An 18,769-nucleotide genomic window follows, 5' to 3' on the forward strand; every position below is an offset into this window, starting at 1 on the left:
CTTTAAAACCCTGAATTTATTCTAAAATACTCGATAAGGAAGGGACAGATTCGGGTCGATATGCATGAATTACCCCATTTTACAGAAGGCAGGTTAGGTTAAAATTGGTGTTTTAAAGTAACAAAAAGCAAAGACTTATTTGCATATGGGGACATTACTGCTGAACTAGATCCTATCCTCACGTGACATTCACTTCCAGTTTGGATCACTGGATAATGATCAAGTGCAGAAGCTAGGTCAATTTTCTCTTTCCCAACTGAGACTACTTAAACTGCTGTCCTAGCTGAGATCAGTTAACTCAGCATACAAAGGGAATCAAACCTGTGATTCTTTCAGTCTGGATGTTTCAGCTACTCATTGCCTTAACCACCGGTTCTGGAAAATTAGTGTTAAACTTGCAGCCTGCAATAAATTACTCACAGTGCACAAATATATTCCAACAGACTACAGATGCATGAAATGCTTCTCACTTTAGAATAAGAAGGTCAGCAGACAATTCAGATTTTCAAAGAACCATGATTTATTGGCTGCACAAAAATTGGCAAGAGAACAAGTCATACTTGTGTCTCTAGAACACTTCTATATATTTATTACCTTTGCAGATCAAAGGAACAGGAAGATTTCCTTTATGCTGTCTCTGTGTTAGGATGGGCTGTAATATGCATTTATGTTCATCCATTAGCACTTCAGGTGCTCTTTTTTTCACAGCTCCTTTATATAGCTTCCACTGTAAGTCTTTTAAGCCAATGAAAGGTTCATAACGCACTGCTCCTGAAAGTGAACACGAACACCTTAATTGACAGAACATTCAGAATTTCCTCTGGGTGTCTCCCGATTGGGCACAATAATTTCGGTGTAAGAAAAACTACTTAAGTGTCTATGCAGCTTTCTGCCAATCTTCTGCTGAAGTTACCGTCGCTTCATGGCTGACCCCTCCCCCACCCCAAGGAAATTCCTGACATAACTTTGTTTATTTATTAAGTGAATATACCAGCCTGGAATTTCCTGGAAGATTTCGGCATAACTATTGCTTAAGAGGGACGTTATGCCATTCACTGCTCCCCCGAGGAAATTGGCCCCTAATTGATTTACGTTGGCTTTACGCCAAAATCTCACTACCATAAATTTTCTTGATCATTTACATAGCACCACCCCCACAAAAAAGACCAGCTCACTCAAATTTCCTGCATTTACGTCAGTAATGTATTGGCGTAAATTTACTCCCAAATTTATATGAAAGACTCATTGCCACCTGATAGCAGTGTCACTGCAATTTTCAGTTCTGTAGCTTTTTTTTTTAGATTAGATTAGATTAGATTAGAGATACAGCACTGAAACAGGCCCTTCGGCCCACCGAGTCTGTGCCGAACATCAACCACCCATTTATACTAATCCTACACTAATCCCATATTCCTACCAAACATCCCCACCTGTCCCTATATTTCCCTACCACCTACCTATACTAGTGACAATTTATAATGGCCAATTTACCTATCAACCTGCAAGTCTTTTGGCTTGTGGGAGGAAACCGGAGCACCCGGAGAAAACCCACGCAGACACAGGGAGAACTTGCAAACTCCACACAGGCAGTACCCGGAATCGAACCCGGGTCCCTGGAGCTGTGAGGCTGCGGTGCTAACCACTGCGCCACTGTGCCGCCCCTTTTAGGAAAGATGCTTTTATAACTATTGATACTTCCTTGCTTTAAATAATTTTAACTACTGAATAGAAACTAGTTTCTATCCTAGAGATTCAAATACTTTTTCAAGCTCCCCTCCAATGGACCACCAACTTAAATTAGCAACCAACCTAAATACTTAAACTGCAAGATCCAGAGTATTCTCCATAGAACTTTATTAGTGCAAAGGTGTAATTTCTCATGAAGTTTCATTCTAGCACTTAGGTTTTGTAAATAACTACAGTTCTTAGAATTGCTTACTTTGTCATTTTCATGTCATCTGCTGAATTAGGAATCGATGCATTGGGTGGAACACATTTTGCAAATATTTATTTAATTAAATAATTACTGGTCTAATTCAATAATGCAATTATAAGGATGATTGTATGAAACCATGTGATCCAGTAGTAGCTACCAATCAAATCCACATTTGGGTTTCCTGAATTGGTGGCATTAACATAGTCAAGAACAACATTTAATTTATTAGCAAGTTTGATTATTTTTTAAATTTCTGTTATGACCAGGTGAGAAAGGTGTCTAGGGGTCCCTTTTAGCCATCACCTGGTCTTACTGTAACAGGGTTTTTTTTTAAAACACACTGTGTTTTGAGCTCCCCTTTGGTGAATCCTTGTTCACCGCTTTCTAATTCTAAGGCAAGGAAATGAGCACAAACAGGCTTCCTTAGGTTTAAAGAAGAAAAGTGAAATTTATTAAAACTTAAACTCTAATTTGGTTAATGCCTACAGATACACGCCGCGCCCATGCTAGCATGCATACTCAATATGCACATGCAAATAGAGACAGAAAACAGCAGAAGAAAAATAAAGTAGAGAGGTTTGAGGCAATCTCTGAAGAGGGATTTTTGTTACAGTGCTTCGAGCTCGCTGTAGTCCTTGCTTGTAGGTAGATCTTGCTATTCGTTGGGGCCCAGTATTCTTCTTAAACCTTGTTCACTGTCGAAGACTTTTCTCTCTTGGGGTTTATATGTATTCAATGGGTCTTCAGTTCCATGAGAAAGAGATGGGAGCAGACAGGAGAGAGGTCTTTTCCAGTCCAGAAACAAACAGCTTTCTGAGTTCAAATTCTCTGTGGCAAGTTCAAATTCAAAAAACTCGTGTGACTAAACTGGTCTGACCACATCTGTTTGTGTATTGGGGGAGCAGAGACTGGTTCCTTTGTTCCAACACTGTCTGATAGTCTGCAAAAAATGTCTTTCTGGTCAGGGGCCTGGCAATTCCTTGTGCTCGGCCCTCTTTTCTTCCCAGCAACTATTTTAAGTTTAATGTCTGTGTGGTGAAATTAAGGTGCCTCATTCTTGGCAGATGGGGGCCTGCATGACAATACTGTGACAGAAATCACACCTGCCAAATGGAAACATATTAATTTTATCATATGGAACACTAATTTGAATTGTTACTGGACATTGAACATAACTTGTTTAAAAAATACCACAGAGCAGTGGCTGAAAATATGGCTGCACATTTGCATTCTGAGAGACAGTTGCCCAGAGAGACAATGGAAGTGCCCCCTGATTCAATTAGTGAGTGGCTTTTGTCAATAGTGGTGATCAACATCCTTTGACTGTGTAAGAGCCAGAACTTCACCCTCCCCGCCACCCCCCCCCCCCCCCCCCCCCCACTGAGTGTGTCTGGAAAGCTTTGAAATCCATCAACCCTCAAGAAGCTGCTGTTGCAAACAAAGAGATGGTCACATGACCGACCTGCTGGTAAGACTGGGGCTTTTTGAATTGAGTCAGACACAGAAAGGGACAGACTGCTTGTTGAAGACCAAAGAGAAGCGAGGCCTCTCTCTCTCTCTCTCTCTGTCTCTCTCTCATGCCAAGTTCCAGGGACCCACAGAAGTAACTTAAGCCTCAAGATAGAAGACCCTGCAGCTCTCTGGTACCAACTAAACAAGTTGGAAAGTGTACACTGGGCCCCAACGAGAACTGCAAGACTTAACTTCAAGCAAAGACTTTACATCCACCCCAAAACCAGTAACTGAATTCCATCTACAACTTCAAACCTTCCCCCCTTTAATTCTTTCTCCTCTTCTGTATCTATTTGTGTGTGAGTGTATCGCGTATGCATGCTAGCGTGGTCGCATCGCGCATTTTTAGTAGTTTTAACTGAGTTAGAGTTTAAGGTTAATAAACTTACACCTTTCTTGTTGAAACCTAAGAAAACCTGTCTGGTTGATTCCTTTACAATTACAATTAGAAAGCAGTGAGCTAGGACTCACTGAGGGAAAGCTAAAAACACTGGGTTTTTAAAAGTTAAAACCTGTTACAGCCAAACCAGGAAAAGGCCGAGAAGGCAGCCCTAGACCCCTTCCTCACCTGGTCATAACAATACAATAAAGTGAACATGATAGCATTTGGGTGTACAGTTTGATCAATTTTATTGGAACTACTGAAGCAACCATTATTTTAAGTTGAGGTTCATCCATTTAGAATACTGAAATTAAAATGCACTGACCTCACTTATTTTTTTAAATATTCTGGCATAGGCAAATAAACTGCAGGGAATTTGGGTGTACGTTCCTGTCAGCCAAAATCCGTGCAGTAACAAGTGTAAATTTCAGCTTAAGTGCGATTGAGGAAATTCTGAGCCTTTTGTTTTAAACAAACCTTTCTCCCCCTACCACCACCACCATTTTTTAAAGAACATTACCCATTTGTAGTGTCTTTTCTATGAAAATCATTTTCTTTGAAAATTATTTTTTAAAACTACTATAGTATTAATTTGACTTTCATTTTTTAAAGTTTATAACAGACTTTTTTCCCACTCCACATTTTTCCTTGTTGCATCTCCTTGAGCCTCACAACTTGTGTGTTCCTAATTGGGCTACTTAAGCAGGCAGCCAAATATAACACATCAATAGTGCAATCTTGTTTCTGAGCCCAAAATCACTGGGATTTCCTGTAATGTAAGTTTTATTGAAGGGCTTTTCTACTCCTTGAGAATCTATTCTCAAGATATGCTGTTATTTTATAGAATTACACAGCAGTAATGAAGATTGTTTATATCACTGTACTTGTCAGCTTTTTTTAAAAAATCTAACTTTTTACTCTAAATGTTTTTCTTGAGTTTTCAACATTTACAGACTTACCTATCGCTCTGTAGAGATACAAAATAATGCTCACGTCTGCTGCGCTAAATTGCATTGCAAACTGTGCTCGCCCTTTAATTTTCTCTTTCTCTAGTTTTTTATAATCCCAGTTTTGTTTAGTTCTGCTTTTTATTTTCTCTGTTTCTCAGTTCGACTTATCAGCATTTCAGTGTCCATTAGAGGTTCAAAAATGTGTATATGCGGTACAAAAATGGATTTGAAACTTAGCAGTGAAATTAGCATAAAATAAAAAGTTAGAAATGAATGGTAAGGGTACTAACATGCTCAAAATAAAACTGCTGAACCTATGTCAAATGTTCCGGTAATTATAATAGTAGCAGGAGCAGCAGCTATGAATGTCAATTAGATCTATGTGTTATGGGGCAGAAACTGGAGGCTGAGGACAGACCTGAACAATCTTGAGGATACGGCTAAGAGATGTAAAAGAACCAAAATGGGGATTCCAGGGACAAAGTAAGAATGAGAAACAGAAAGATTATGTTGATGAAGTAGGGTGGGAAGAGGCTCATGTAGAGCAGAAACACTGGCATGGACAAATAAAAAAGAAGAACAAAAAGGAGGAGGAGTGGAGATGGAAGTTCCACAGGAAATTCCCTTTGAGCTCTGGGGACACAAGGCACCTGGGGAACGTTCTGGTACTTTAGCTCTCCACCACACCGCATTGTCCTGGGATTTCTATGAGTTCCCAAGATGGATAGTACTAATCCTGCCTCTGCAATAAGAGCAGGTCGAGCATAGTTGTGATATTGCTTTAAATATGTAAATAGTGAGTGTGCATCATCACTGCAGGAAGTGATGTTATACAGTATGTGACACAGTAGCAGGAGTTGTGTTGATCCCTAGTAAGGCATGTGTGTAGAGCTATCCTGTACCTTATATATAGCATTGTGAATCTTCAATAAAAAGAACCCAAAGTATTTGTTACCATTCATCATTGTGTGATTGGTAAGTTTGTGGGAAGATCCCAGTAACACAGCAAGCATAAGCATGCGAATGAAGTGAGGAGGACTTAACCAACCTCCAACTTTACTTTACCTCTTCATGCTCTTGTGGTCTGCCCAAAAGGTCAGCACCTCAAAGAGATTGTGGCGTGGATTGGAGCAGACTGGAAGGTCTGCAGGTGGTTCCGGGGCACCCCCAAGAAGGAGGTTTGCTGAAAATTATTTTCTTTGTATGGTGGGATTGTCTTTGGGCCTTGGATTTTTCAGCAGTGGGCAAAAAACTCCAATGGTGTTGGCCAGAAGCCCAACTGGAGACCTGTTCAGCTTACTGGTGCACCCATGTATTTGTTCCCACGGGGTGGGCCTCTGCCAGAAAGGCACCCAAACTGTGCAAAATGATCAGTGCCAGGAAATCAGCACCCGCTCCTCCCTCAGTAGGCACAGTGCACCTATATTACGCAGTGTTTGTCTGATGCTTAATTATGGGGAGGGAGGGAGGGAGCAAGGAGGAGAGAGGAAAGAAAATCAGTCCTATGCTTTATAGCTACAGCTATAGCTTACCTGCTAGTACTGACTGTTGAATCTGGGGCTGAAATAGAAATGGCTTGATGTTTGGACATGGTCTTCTGACTTGATTTGGCTTATCAGCACCTGTTCTCTTCTTGCTATTTTGTTCCGGTGGAAATGGTATTGACTGAGATGGAAGATTGTATTCTCCACCAAATACATTCGAATGAAGCGAAACGTTTCTCTTCCTTAGTGGACTAATTTCCCGATCAAATTGGATATCCAATATAGGTTTTTTGGGCCAATTACATACAAGCTTTGATTTTTGATTAACTTGCAGTTTAGTGTCTATGTTGCATTTAAGAGGTTTCGCATCCATGTTGCATTTAAAAATGCTTCGTTGAGGGCACGCTGAAAATGTAGTTCTTTTGGATAAGCCAGATTTAATATTATGTTCTGGTAATTTGGCAGTTTTTATATGCTGATTGTCATTAGTAGTTGATATCTCTACCTTGGGTAATTGGAGCCTCTGTGCTTTTGTTACTTTCTCCACACGATTCTGTTCATTGTAAGAATTCAGCCATCCCTGGCTTAAACTTTCAATGGCAATCAACAATTCTGATATCTAAAGAAAAAAAATTAAAAAAACAGAATTCCCATTAACTAAAATCTTGATAGATGTATAAACTTGAGATTTTAAGTCCAGCTGTGACATTACAAAGGAATACTGCTATCTTGTTAGGTCACATGGCAACTAGCCCATGTACAACATGCAAGAAATTTCATTCTGAATGCCTCGGCATCTGAGAGACATGCACTTGGGTGGTGATTCGTAGAATCAAAGAAATTTACAGCACAGGAAGTGGTGATTTGACCCATCATATCTGTGCTGACTCTTCAAAAGAGCAGTTGTGCTTACTCCCACATCCCTGCTTTTTGTCCATAATCCTATAAGTTCCTCATCTCAAGTACTTGTCCAACTTCCTTTTCAAATTATTTATGGATCCAGTTCCACCACCTTTTCAGATAGAGCACTCCAGATTCTGACAACTCTTGAGTGAAAAGAATTTCTCATGGCCCCTCTAGTTTTTTCTCCACTGGTTTTAAATCCATAACCTCTAGTTATTGACACTTTTACCAAAGGCAATATTTATTCCCTATTTACCCTACTAAAACCTATCATCATCTTGAGAACTTCTATTAAGCCACCTTGTAACCTTCTCTGTTCCAAGGAGAACAGTCCAACCTCTCCTCCTAACTGAAGTCCCTCATCCCTGGTAACATCCTGGTAAACCGTCTCTGCACTCTTTTTAATGCCTTTATATCTTTCCTGAAATGTCATGCCTAGAATTGTCCACAATACTCCAGCTGAGGCCTAACCAGTGATTTATAAATTATCATGGTCTATTTGCTTTTATATTCTATTCTTCTATTTATAAAATCAAATAACTTATATGCTTTTTAACCACCTTATCAGCTTTCCCAGCCACTTTTAAGGATATGTGTGCATGGACACCAAGGTCTCCCTGCTCATCTATACTTTTCAAAATTGTGGCATTTATAGTTTACTGTCTTTCCATATTAGTCCTTTCAAAGTGCATCACTTCACACTTCTCCACATTGAACTCTATCTGCTAGGCTTCTGCTCATTTCACAACCCCAAGTCATCCTGAAGTCTACAACTATCCTCATCATGATCTACTACTTTGCCAATTTTGTATCATCTACAAAACTTTATAGTGCTGCTCCCTATATCCAAGTTTAAGTCATTTATAAAAATTACAAAGAGTAATGAACCCAATTAAGAGGTTATTACCCTATTTAGCCATCTAGACTTTAGCTCTGAGATTCACACAAACCTCTCTGCCTCACTACCTCTTGCTCCTCCTTTAAGACACTCTTTAAAACCTAGCCCTATGAGCAATCTTTTGGTCACCTGACCTCATGTCTCCTTTAGCTCAGTGTCAATCTTTGCCTGATTACACTCCTGGAAGTACTTTGGGTGCAATTGGTCAATTTAATATTCTTCTGTTATGAGTATATGGGTAAACACACTCACTGCAACATAACAAGAATTTATCTGTCCTATTCAGTTAATTAGAATAGTTATATAATAAAAGCAAAATACTGCGGATGCTGGAAATCTGAAACAAAAACAAGAAATGCTGGATTCACTCAGCAGGTCTGGCAGCATCTGTGGAAAGAGAAGCAGAGTTAACGTTTCGGGTCAGTGACCCTTCTTCGGAACTGACAAATATTAGAAAAGTCACAGATTATAAACAAGTGAGGTGGGGGTTGGGCAAGAGATAACAAAGGAGAAGGTGCAGATTGGACCAGGCCACATAGCTGACCAAAAGGTCACGGAGCAAAGGCAAACAATATGTTAATGGTGTGTTGAAAGACAAAGCATTAGTACAGATTAGGTGTGAATATACTGAATATTGAACATCAGCAAGTGCAAACCTGAAGAAAAACAACCTGAAAAAAACAGTGGGTAAGCAAACTGAACAAACTAAGATGAAATGAAATAAATGCAAAAAAAGATTGTAAAAAATGTAAAAAGGAATGCAAAAAAAAAGGAAGAAAAAATAACTAAAAATGACTAAAAATGAAAGTAAAGTGGGGGGCTGTCATGCTCTGAAATTATTGAACTCAATGTTCAGTCCGGCAGGCTGCAGTGTGCCTAATCGGTAGATGAGATGCTGTTCCTCGAGCTTGCGTTGATGTTCACTGGAACACTGCAGCAATCCCAGGACAGAGATGTGAGCATGAGAGCAGGGGGGAGTGTTGAAATGGCAAGCAACCGGAAGCTCAGGGTCCTGCTTGCGGACTGAGCGGAGATGTTCCGCAAAGCGGTCACCCAGTCTGCGCTTGGTCTCCCCAATGTAGAGGAGACCACACTGTGAGCAGCGAATACAGTATACTACATTGAAAGAAGTACAAGTAAATCGCTGCTTCACCTGAAAGGAGTGTTTGGGGCCTGGGATAGTGAGGAGAGAGGAGGTAAATGGGCAGGTATTACACCTCCTGCGATTGCAAGGGAAGGTGCCCTGGGACGGGGACGAGGTGGTGGGGGTAATGGAGGAGTGGACCAGGGTGTCGCGGAGGGAATGATCCCTTCGGAATGCTGACAGGGGAAGGGAGGGGAAGATGCGACTGGTAGTGGCATCACGCTGGAGGTGGCGAAAATGGCGGAGGATGATCCTTTGGATATGGAGGCTGGTGGGATGAAAAGTGAGGACAAGGGGAACCCTGTCACGGTTCTGGGAGGGAGGGGAATGGGTCGGACACGGTTGAGGGCCCTGTCAACCACAGTGGGGGGAAATCCTCGGTTGAGGAAAAAGGAGGTCATATCAGAAGCACCGTCATGGAAGGTAGCATCATCAGAGCAGATGCGTCGGAGACGGAGAAACTGGGAGAATGGAATGGAGTCCTTACAGGAGGTAGGGTGTGAAGAAGTGTAGTCGAGGTAGCTGTGGGAGTCAGTGGGCTTATAATGGATATTGGTAGACAACCTATCCCCAGAGATGGAGACAGAGAAGTCGAGGAAGGGAAGGGAAATTAGAATAGTTGTTTCATTGATGAGCTTTGTTTGTTTTCTTTGTCATGTGCTATGTTATTCTTAGCAATAGCACTGCCTCTTTTTTTCTCCTCAATTGGGCATTTCCACATCATGCAATATCAACAACTGAGAGCTAAATCAGAGGGAGTGTCATCTGTACTTTTCTTTGGGATCTCTGCAGATGTTCAGGGTATTGATATTTCGAAATGCTAGTTTAACTTGTGTGACCTTGGAACACATTTTTCACTCAACTTTGAGGTGAAATTTCCTTACTATTGCCTTAAATGTTTCCTCAAAATAGAGTCAGTAGTCATACTTAATGGTAGGAACAGAAATGGCTAATGCTAATTAAACAAAGGCCTTTATAAACAAAATATTTCTTATCCATGATAGAAAATAAACCATCAAGACCACAGGCTTGGAGATGGCCTGTTCAGGAGACATTAAATATGGTGGTCCAAATTTTGCAGTCAGCAGCAAAGCAAGGGCACTCACCACTGACCTCAAAGAAAGCTGCCCACAAAAATCTAGCGATCTCTGTGGCAAGAATTTTCCCTCTCCCCACAGCAGTTTAAACCTGGCACCAAATCAAGGAAATGTCTTGGCGTGCAGCAGCTGTGATGTCAGCGAGCAGGTAGGTAACTGATCAAATTGAAGTATTCACACACAGCAAAGCAGGAAGTTAAAAGCACTTAAAACCTTTCAATTTCAATTTAAACTTGCAGAGATAAATGTATGACTGTATTAAGATAGAAGCTAAAATGAAGGTAAACACTTTTTAAAAGTAAGAATTTTATGTTTTTAAAATTATATGGCATTCTTTATCATTGTGGAGAAATTTGACATTCTGCAAATATAAAATTAACTTTTTAGGGCTAATAAGGATGCTTACCATAAATATGAAGTTAGTATGCTGTTAAAACCCCAGCTACAGCCTCATTCAACAAGGTGTTACTTTTTCTAGGGTTTTTACAATGAGGCTAAGAGCATTAGAGTGGAATTTCTCATCAATTCATGATTGCAGGGAAGATTGTGTCTGTGGGAACTTCTACAGTGCATCCCTACGGAGGAGCGTAGACTCACTGACAGCAACTCCTGGACTGATGTGTTATTCTCCATATGTCTGAACTCCCAAAGTTGCTGTCAGTTTCAGTAGAGCCATCATTGCCACAGAAAAAATCCAGGCCGTTGGCCTGGAAATTCAATTGTGCACCTGAAAACAAGCAGGGTGGGGTGTGTGCTGTGCATGGTCCCAGTGACCATGTGACATTGGTACTAGCACCTCATTATGGGCCATTTATATCTGTGTCCCATTTTCATGGCAGCACTACCATTCGAATTGATTTAGCGGTGCTAGGAATACCTTACAGCAAGTTAAGTAGAAAAACTACAGAAAAAAATTCCATTATCCTCGGTCTTAAAACGTCTCAAGATTGGGGTGGAAATTGCTTAGGGTATGACCCGCTCCGCTGCTGTAGCTTTGGTGGAAGTGTGGCAGAAACCCCATTTGCAGAAGCTGGGGGGGTTCTCTGACAAGCTTCTACTGAAGTTAAGTCAGTGGAGCTGGAGAAAGATTCCAAGGGAAGGAAGCACCAGCTGTGGCTCACTAAGGAAGTTAAAGATAGTATCAAATTGAAAGAAAAAGTGTACAATTCAGCAAAGAGTAGTGGCAGGTCAGAAAATTGGACAGAATATAAAAAATAGCAAAGCATGACTAAAAGAATGAGAGAAATTAGAGTACCAGAGAAAGCTAGCTAGAAATATAAAAATGGATAGTAAGAGTTTCTACAAGTATTTAAAAAGGAAAAGAGTAAGTAAAGTGAGTGTTGGTCCTCTAGAGAGTGAGTCTGGGGAGTGTTATGATCCTGTAGTTTTTTTTTACTTTTTTGGGAAGTATGCGGTGTGTCTTTATAGCTGTAAAAGGATCAGTATTGCTTTAAGACAACAAGTTCCAGGAACTGTGAGCAAGGAAAGTGCATCTTGGTTGCCATGGGATTCAGCCATACAGAGTGGAAGTACCAGCCAGCTTTAAATGTGCATTCTGGTTGCCCTTGGATACAGCCACTCAGAGACTGAGGATCGAGAGATGCAACGTTGCAATTTAATTTTGAACTGGCTTATAGTGGAAACAGACCTTTTTAACTCACAGACACAGATAGCTGGACCAGTGTTACGACCAGCTGAGAAAAGTATCTAGGGGTCCCTCTCAATCTTCACCTGGTCTTACCATAACAGGGTTTAATTTTAAACACACCGGGCTGGATTTTACCGCAGGTGGACAGGAATTTGCCACTGATGTAAAAGCCGGTGGTGAACCTGCTTCTGCCTAGCCCGGGGATCCGTCCTGCATTTCACGGGGCCCTGGGCCTTTAATTGTCCCAAGGCAGGACTTCCACCCGCTTGAGGGAAGAGGTCCCATGTCAGTGAGCTGCCAGCCGATCAGTGGGCTGGCGCTCCTCGTCGCAGCAGCACCACTGATGCCATGGAGCCAGGAGGGAAGGTAAGTTGGGCATGCCTCACCAGTGAGATCAGTTGTGCCCTTGTGAGGCTAGAGTGGTCATTTGGGATGTCTTGGGTCCCAGGGGTGGGTTGGAAGGTGGGGCAGGCCCTCAATTGGGCACTCTGTGCCTGACTGCCATGGCCCCGTCCCCGGTGCACAGAATGGCCAGCAGCTATTGCTGGGTGGCCTTTCATATCCCCAGCATGCCTGCTTGCCATGGGTAAAATACCCATGGAGGTGGGCGAGGGCCCTCAAGTGGCTGTTAAGTGGCCACTTAAGGGCCTTGATTGGCCTTGGGTGGGTGGCTGTTCCTCCCTCCAACCCCCCTGCCCGACTGCCGTAAAGTTGACTGGGGGCAGGAATGGGGTGGGTAGGCCTCACGGAGTCTCCCACAATTTTACGCCACCCCATCCTCCCCCATGCCACCATCTGACCTGCTGGGGCGGCGTAAAATTCAGCACACAGTGTTTTTAGCTCCCCCTTGGTGAATCCTTGTTCACCGCTTTCCAATTATAAGGCAAAGAAATCAACACAAACAGGGTTTCTTATGTTTAAAGAAGAAAAGTTGAAATTTATTAAATTTGAACTTAAACTCTAATTCGGTTGACGCCTACAGATATACGACGTGTCCATGCTAGCGTGCGTATGCGATACACACATGCAAATAGAGACAGAAAAGAGCAGAAGAAAAATAAAGTGGAAACATTTGAGGCAATATCGGAAGAGTTTTTGTTATGGTTCTTCGAGCTCACTGTAGAGTCCTTGATGTAGGTAGATCTTGCTTTTCTGGGGCCCAATATTCTTCTTAAACCTTGTTCGCTGTAAGAGACTTTTCTCTCTTGGGGTTCATATGTCTTCAGTAGATTCAGAGGCTTGTGAGAAAGAGATGGGAGCAGACAAGAGAGATCTTCTCAGTCCAGGAGCAAACAGTCTTTCTCAGTTTAAACTCTCTGTGGCTAGTTCAAAAGACCTTGGAACAGCCAGTTGGTCATGTGACCAGCTGGTCTAACCAGTCCTGGATTGTATCACCTTAGCAGATTCTGGAATTCTCCTCTTACACACAATACCTGGTGATCAAGGTCCATTATGGTTGAATGTGTCAGGGAATGGTCCTTTGTCCTTCCAAGCGTTGTCAGTTAATATGCAAATGTCTTTTCCATTCACAGCTGATCTGTTTAACAAGTAACAGTTCTTCGGTCCAGCAATAGTTTAAAATCAATGTTCATGACAAGTGGGGGCCTAGCATGACAACCAGCATGAATGGAACAGAGATCTCTGATCATTTAAACCGAAGGAAGATGACTTTAGACTGATCACTTTTTCACCCCTCAAAATTCTAAAGTGAAATTGATTCATTGAAGTGTTGGCGAGTTGTTGATCGGCTGAGGTCATCGCTGGATGAAAGAGGTGTTGAAGTTTCTGATGTTAGACATTTTTTTATCCCCATCGGACGGCTGTGAGGACTTCAAGCAACCTTGGACTATTCCATATTAGAAGATTCCACTTCAGCAGGAGCGTAAATCTGCAAGAACACTAATTTTTCTATTTTAAATGTTGTTTATCCTTTAGTAGTATTTAAGAATTTAGTTTTTTCTAATTAAACAGTTAATTTGTTGATCTAAAGACATCTGGTTTGGTTAGCCTCATTTGGGGGTTAATAGATGGTCAATTTGGCTGTTGTTTTCTTTAATTTGGAAAGTTTAAAGAGACATTATCTGTGGAGTGGCAGGACTGATTTGGCAGTGCCTTGCTCCCACCACAATCAGAATTATATAGTTTGATTGGGGAGTTTGTCTTGAGCGGTTGGTAGAATCATATTTAATTAGGTAGGTCGCGTCTGGGATCAGAATCAGACTAATTGGAGGGCTCACATTTGGGATCATATTAATTACTTGTTTCTGGGATAACATGTTTAAATTGAGGTCAATTGGAAACTCTATTGTTGGGATCTAAATCTAACACCAATTACAAAGAAATTAAAAGAACCAAGTCTCTTGTATAATAAGGTATAGTTTATACCATTGTAATGGCAATAGTGGTTGCAGCAGGGTTTTTGGGAAAGCAGAATGTTTCCCTGAGTGACTTGATAACTAACTAAGAACAAGTTAAAAGAACTGGCATCAAAATTGGGGTTGGAATTGAAATCAGGTGCTAAAAAAGCAGAGATGATTGACATAATAGCCGAACATCTGGAATTAATAGAAGATGATGATGATGCTGATGAAGGGCAATATGAGGAACAAAAAAGTAGTAGGTTCGAGAGTGATATTGCCTAGGATTCAGGTAGAAACAAAAAAAACTTGAAATAGAAAAAGAAACAGCAATAGCAATAAGTAAACTTGAACTTCAAAGCGAGCATGAAAGAGAGGGAATTTAAGTTAAAAGAGATGGAACTAATACAAAAGGGTAGTCTTAAATCCAGGGAAAATTCAGGTCAAGAAGAATCTGAATTTAGCTCAGGATCCAGAAAAAAAGTTGTTCAAATTTATACAAGCTTTTCATACATTCAAGGAAAGGGACATAGAGGCACTTTCATATCTTTTGAAAAAATAGCCAAACAGATGAATTGGTCGAAAGAAAGCAGGACACTGCTTATGCAGGACAGGTTGGTAGGCAGAGCTCATGAACCTTATGCCATGCTTCCTGAAGAGGCTTCTACAGATTATGAGATGGCAAAAAAGGCTATTATCACTCCGTATGAGTTAGTCCCTGAAGCTTACCGTTAGAGGTTTACGAACTTACAGAGATTGTCTGGGCAGACATATTTAGAATTTGAGAGGGTGAAGCAAATTAACATCGACAAATTAAAGATAGAAACCACATATGAGAACCTTCGAGAATTGATTCTCTTAGAAGAGTTTAAAAACTCATTCGTTCAGTAGTGAGAACTCATATAGATAACCTGAAAGTTTTGAAAGCTAGGCAAGCAGCAGAAATTGCTGATGATTTTGAGTTTGTGAATAAGCCAATCTATTTTGTCCGTCACTCCCATAAACCCAAGAAGGATAGAAAGTGGGAGAGTGAAAGGAAGGCAAGTAGCCGGGGACAAGAAGGAACAGCTGGGAATGCCCCAGGATCACCTCCTCAGGTCAGAAAGGAAGGTCCTGAAGGTAAAAGTGAGGTTTGCAAGCCCAAGTGTTATCATTGCAACAAAATGGGTCATCTTCGTTCAGAGTGCTGGAAATTACGAGGTAAACCCATAGGACTTGTAGGGGTATGCAAAGCTAGTGCAGAGGAAAAGACCCTTACTGAGAGTTTAGCAGACCAGGCCATAGCTTTAACAACAGCTGTGAAATCAGATACTAAAACTGAAAGGAGTATAGAGGTTAAGAATAAAATACCTGAGAGTTATAAAGAATTTTTGTCAAAGGGGAGAGTAATTCCATATCCAGTAAGTGAGGCAGGAAAAACTATCATTATACTAAGGGACACAGGAGCAACCCAAACACTCTTGCTGGGGAAAGATATGAGGTTTCCACCAAAGAGTGCCTTGAACCCTAAAGTTTTAGTTAATGGAACTGGCGGGGAGAATATACCCATACCTTTGTATAAAGTATGCCTAGAGAGTGACTTAATAACTGGGGTAGTAACTGTAGGTGTTGTCCAGTTTACCAGTAAAGGGAATTGATCTACTTCTAGGAAATGATGTGGCTGGATCAAAAGTATCAATTTCTCCTATAGTTATAGAGGAACCAAGTGAAGTTAAGGAAACGGAGCAATTACAGGAACAGGTTCCAGGAATATTTCCTGCCTGAGTAGTCATCCGAGCAATGGCTAAACAGGATCCATTATCGGAGGTAAAAGGGGCACCACAAATAGAGAGCCAAGTATCTGAAACCTTATTTGGGGATTTAGGTAATCCAAATGAGATGTTTAACAGATCATCTATCATTGTAGCACAGCAAGCTGATCCAGAGATAAACCGATTAGCACAGACGGCTCTGTCAGAAGCTGAGGCGAAAGGAGTTCCGGAAGGCTATTACATGGCAAACGGGGTTTTGAGGAGGAAATGGAAACCACCTCATAGACCTGCCGACCAAGACTGGACAGTTGGTGAACAGATAGTGGTACCACCTAAGTATCTACAAGGATTATTAAGGCTAGCACATGGCATTCCTTTTGCAGGACATAGGAAAATTCGGAAGACCAAATCACACATAAGCCAACATTATTATTGGCCAGCTCTTACGAAGGACATGCCATACTGTCAAATGGTGGGAAAACTGCAACCTACCATACAACCAGGGGATGAAGTATAAGTGTTGTTATTGTTACAGGGAGAACCATTAAAAACACGCTTCAGTGGCCCATATTGAGTGATCAAAAGAGTGGGTAAGGTAGATTACTTGATTGACACCCCTGATCGCCAGAAGCAGAACCGGTTGTGTCACATTAATATGCTCAAACAATATTACCACACGGAGGAGGATAAGCCAGTACAGGTATGTCAGATAATCAGGACTGTTGAGAAGAAAAAGGATAGTGAGGAAAAGGCAGAAGCAGGCCTAGGAAATTCTCAGACTGAATCTCCAACTATCCCAATAGCGAATAAAGAATGGCTAGGAAAATTAAACAATAGGCTTTTACACTTAGAGGCAAAACAGCGTGAAAACTAACCAGGGTTTACACAATGTTTCAAAAAGTTTGTAGGGACAAGCCAGTACGTACAACCTTAGCCACACATGATGTGGGTATAGGAGGGACCATTCCTTTGAAACAATATCCTTGCCACTTAGGTCCAGACAGACAGGCCCAAGTGGAAGCAGAGGTACAATGCATGCTGAAGGGCAGCTTCGATGAACCTAGTCAGGATAGCTGGAATTCGCAGGTATCTTGATGCTTAAACCTGTTGGGTTGGCTCAAACTTGCACAGACTATAGAAAAGTCACTGCAGTAAAGAAGGCAGATTCCTACCCAAATTCTCATTTAGAAGACTGTATGGACAGAGTGGGCAACACAATGTGTCTAAAAGAGACAGATGTGTTGGACGGATACTGTCAAATTCCTTTGACACCCTAGGGTAAGAAAAAGTCAGCTTCTGTTACACCAGACAGGGTTTTCTAGCATCAAGTGATGCCACATGGGTTAAGGGGTACTCGAGAAACATCTCAGAGAATAGTGAACCCAGTAGCGGTCAGTGCTCCTAGCTGGCTGAAGGGATGGTCAATAGGGACACTTGGAAGGAAAACTCAAAACAACTGGAAGACTATGCTTGGAAATTTGAAATGGGTTAATTGGGACAATCTTTGAAAAAACTTAAAGCCGAAAATGTTCTGCTGGAACTTGTTGCTGTAATCTTAACATTTTAGAAAAGTGTATGCCAGTAAATGTGGAAAAAAATATTTTAGACGTTTTTTTTCAAATTTTATATTTCACACATTGTAATGAAACGTATTTCAGGAATGGTGTTTCATTCCGCCAGGGGCGGAGGTGTTATGATCCTGTAGTTTTTTTTCTTTTCCGGGAAGTATGCGGTGTGCCTTTAAGGCTGTAAAAGGCTCAGTACTGCTTTAATTCAACAAGCTCCAGGGATGGTGAGCAAGGAAAGTGCATCTTGGTTGCCCCGGGATACAAACATAGAGTGTGGAAGTACCAGCCAGCTTCAAATGTGCATTCTGGTTGCCCTTGGATACAGCCATTCAGAGACTGAGGATTGAGAGATACAATGTTGCAATTTAATTTTGAACTGACTTATAGTGGAAACAGACTGTTCTAACTCAGAGATACAGACAGACAGCTGGACCAGCAAGAATGGAACAGAGATCTTTGATAATTTAAACTGAAGGAAAATGAATTTTAGACTGATCACTTTTTCACCCCTCAAAATTCAAAAGCCAAATTGATTCATTGAAGTGTTTGCGAGTTATTGATCAGCTGAGCTCATCGCTGGATGAAAGAGGAGTTGAAGTTTCGATGTTGGACATTTTTTGTCCCCATCAGATGGCTGTAAGGACTTCAAGCAACCTTGGACTGTTCCACATTGGAAGATTCCACTTCAGCAGGAGCGTAAATCTGCAAAGACGCTAATTTTTTTCTATTTTAAATGTTTATATCTTAGCAGTGTTTAAGAATTTAGTTTCTTCTAATTAATTAGTTAAATTTGTTGATCTAAAGACATCTGATTTGGTTAGCCTCATTCGGGGGTTCATAGATGGTCAATTTGGCTGTGTTTTTCTTTAATTTGTAACGCTTAAAGTGATATGTTAGGCAATCTGTGGAGTGGCAGGACTGATTTGACAGTGCATTGCTCTCACCGCACTCAGAATTATATATTTTGATTGGGGGCTTTGTCTTGAGCAATCGGTCGTAACAGGAATTAATAATGGAAAATAAGGAAATGGTGGAGGAATTGAACAGATTTTGTGCACCTGTCCTCACTGCCTCACTGTAGAGGATACAAATAACATCCTTGAAATAACCGTGAATCAAGAGTTGAAAGGGAACTTAAA

General features: G+C 41.2%; 1 protein-coding gene across 3 annotated transcripts in view; it reads right to left on the reverse strand.

Moving 5' to 3' along the window:
• Positions 1 to 516: 516 nt before the first annotated feature.
• isca1 (iron-sulfur cluster assembly 1) overlaps positions 517 to 18,769 on the reverse strand; it is a 71,550-nt gene continuing 53,297 nt past the window's right edge. For all 3 annotated transcript variants that reach the window (XM_068030064.1, XM_068030066.1, XM_068030065.1), the window contains 2 exons: positions 6,313 to 6,883; positions 517 to 771 (listed from right to left, as the gene is read on the reverse strand). In XM_068030064.1, the coding sequence (XP_067886165.1) occupies positions 569 to 771; positions 6,313 to 6,883 (774 nt within the window). In that variant the 3' untranslated portion in view covers positions 517 to 568. The remainder of the gene's footprint in view (positions 772 to 6,312; positions 6,884 to 18,769) is intronic.

This window comes from Heterodontus francisci, chromosome 4 (genome assembly GCF_036365525.1).
Source record: "Heterodontus francisci isolate sHetFra1 chromosome 4, sHetFra1.hap1, whole genome shotgun sequence".
Taxonomy (NCBI): Eukaryota; Metazoa; Chordata; class Chondrichthyes; order Heterodontiformes; family Heterodontidae; genus Heterodontus; species Heterodontus francisci.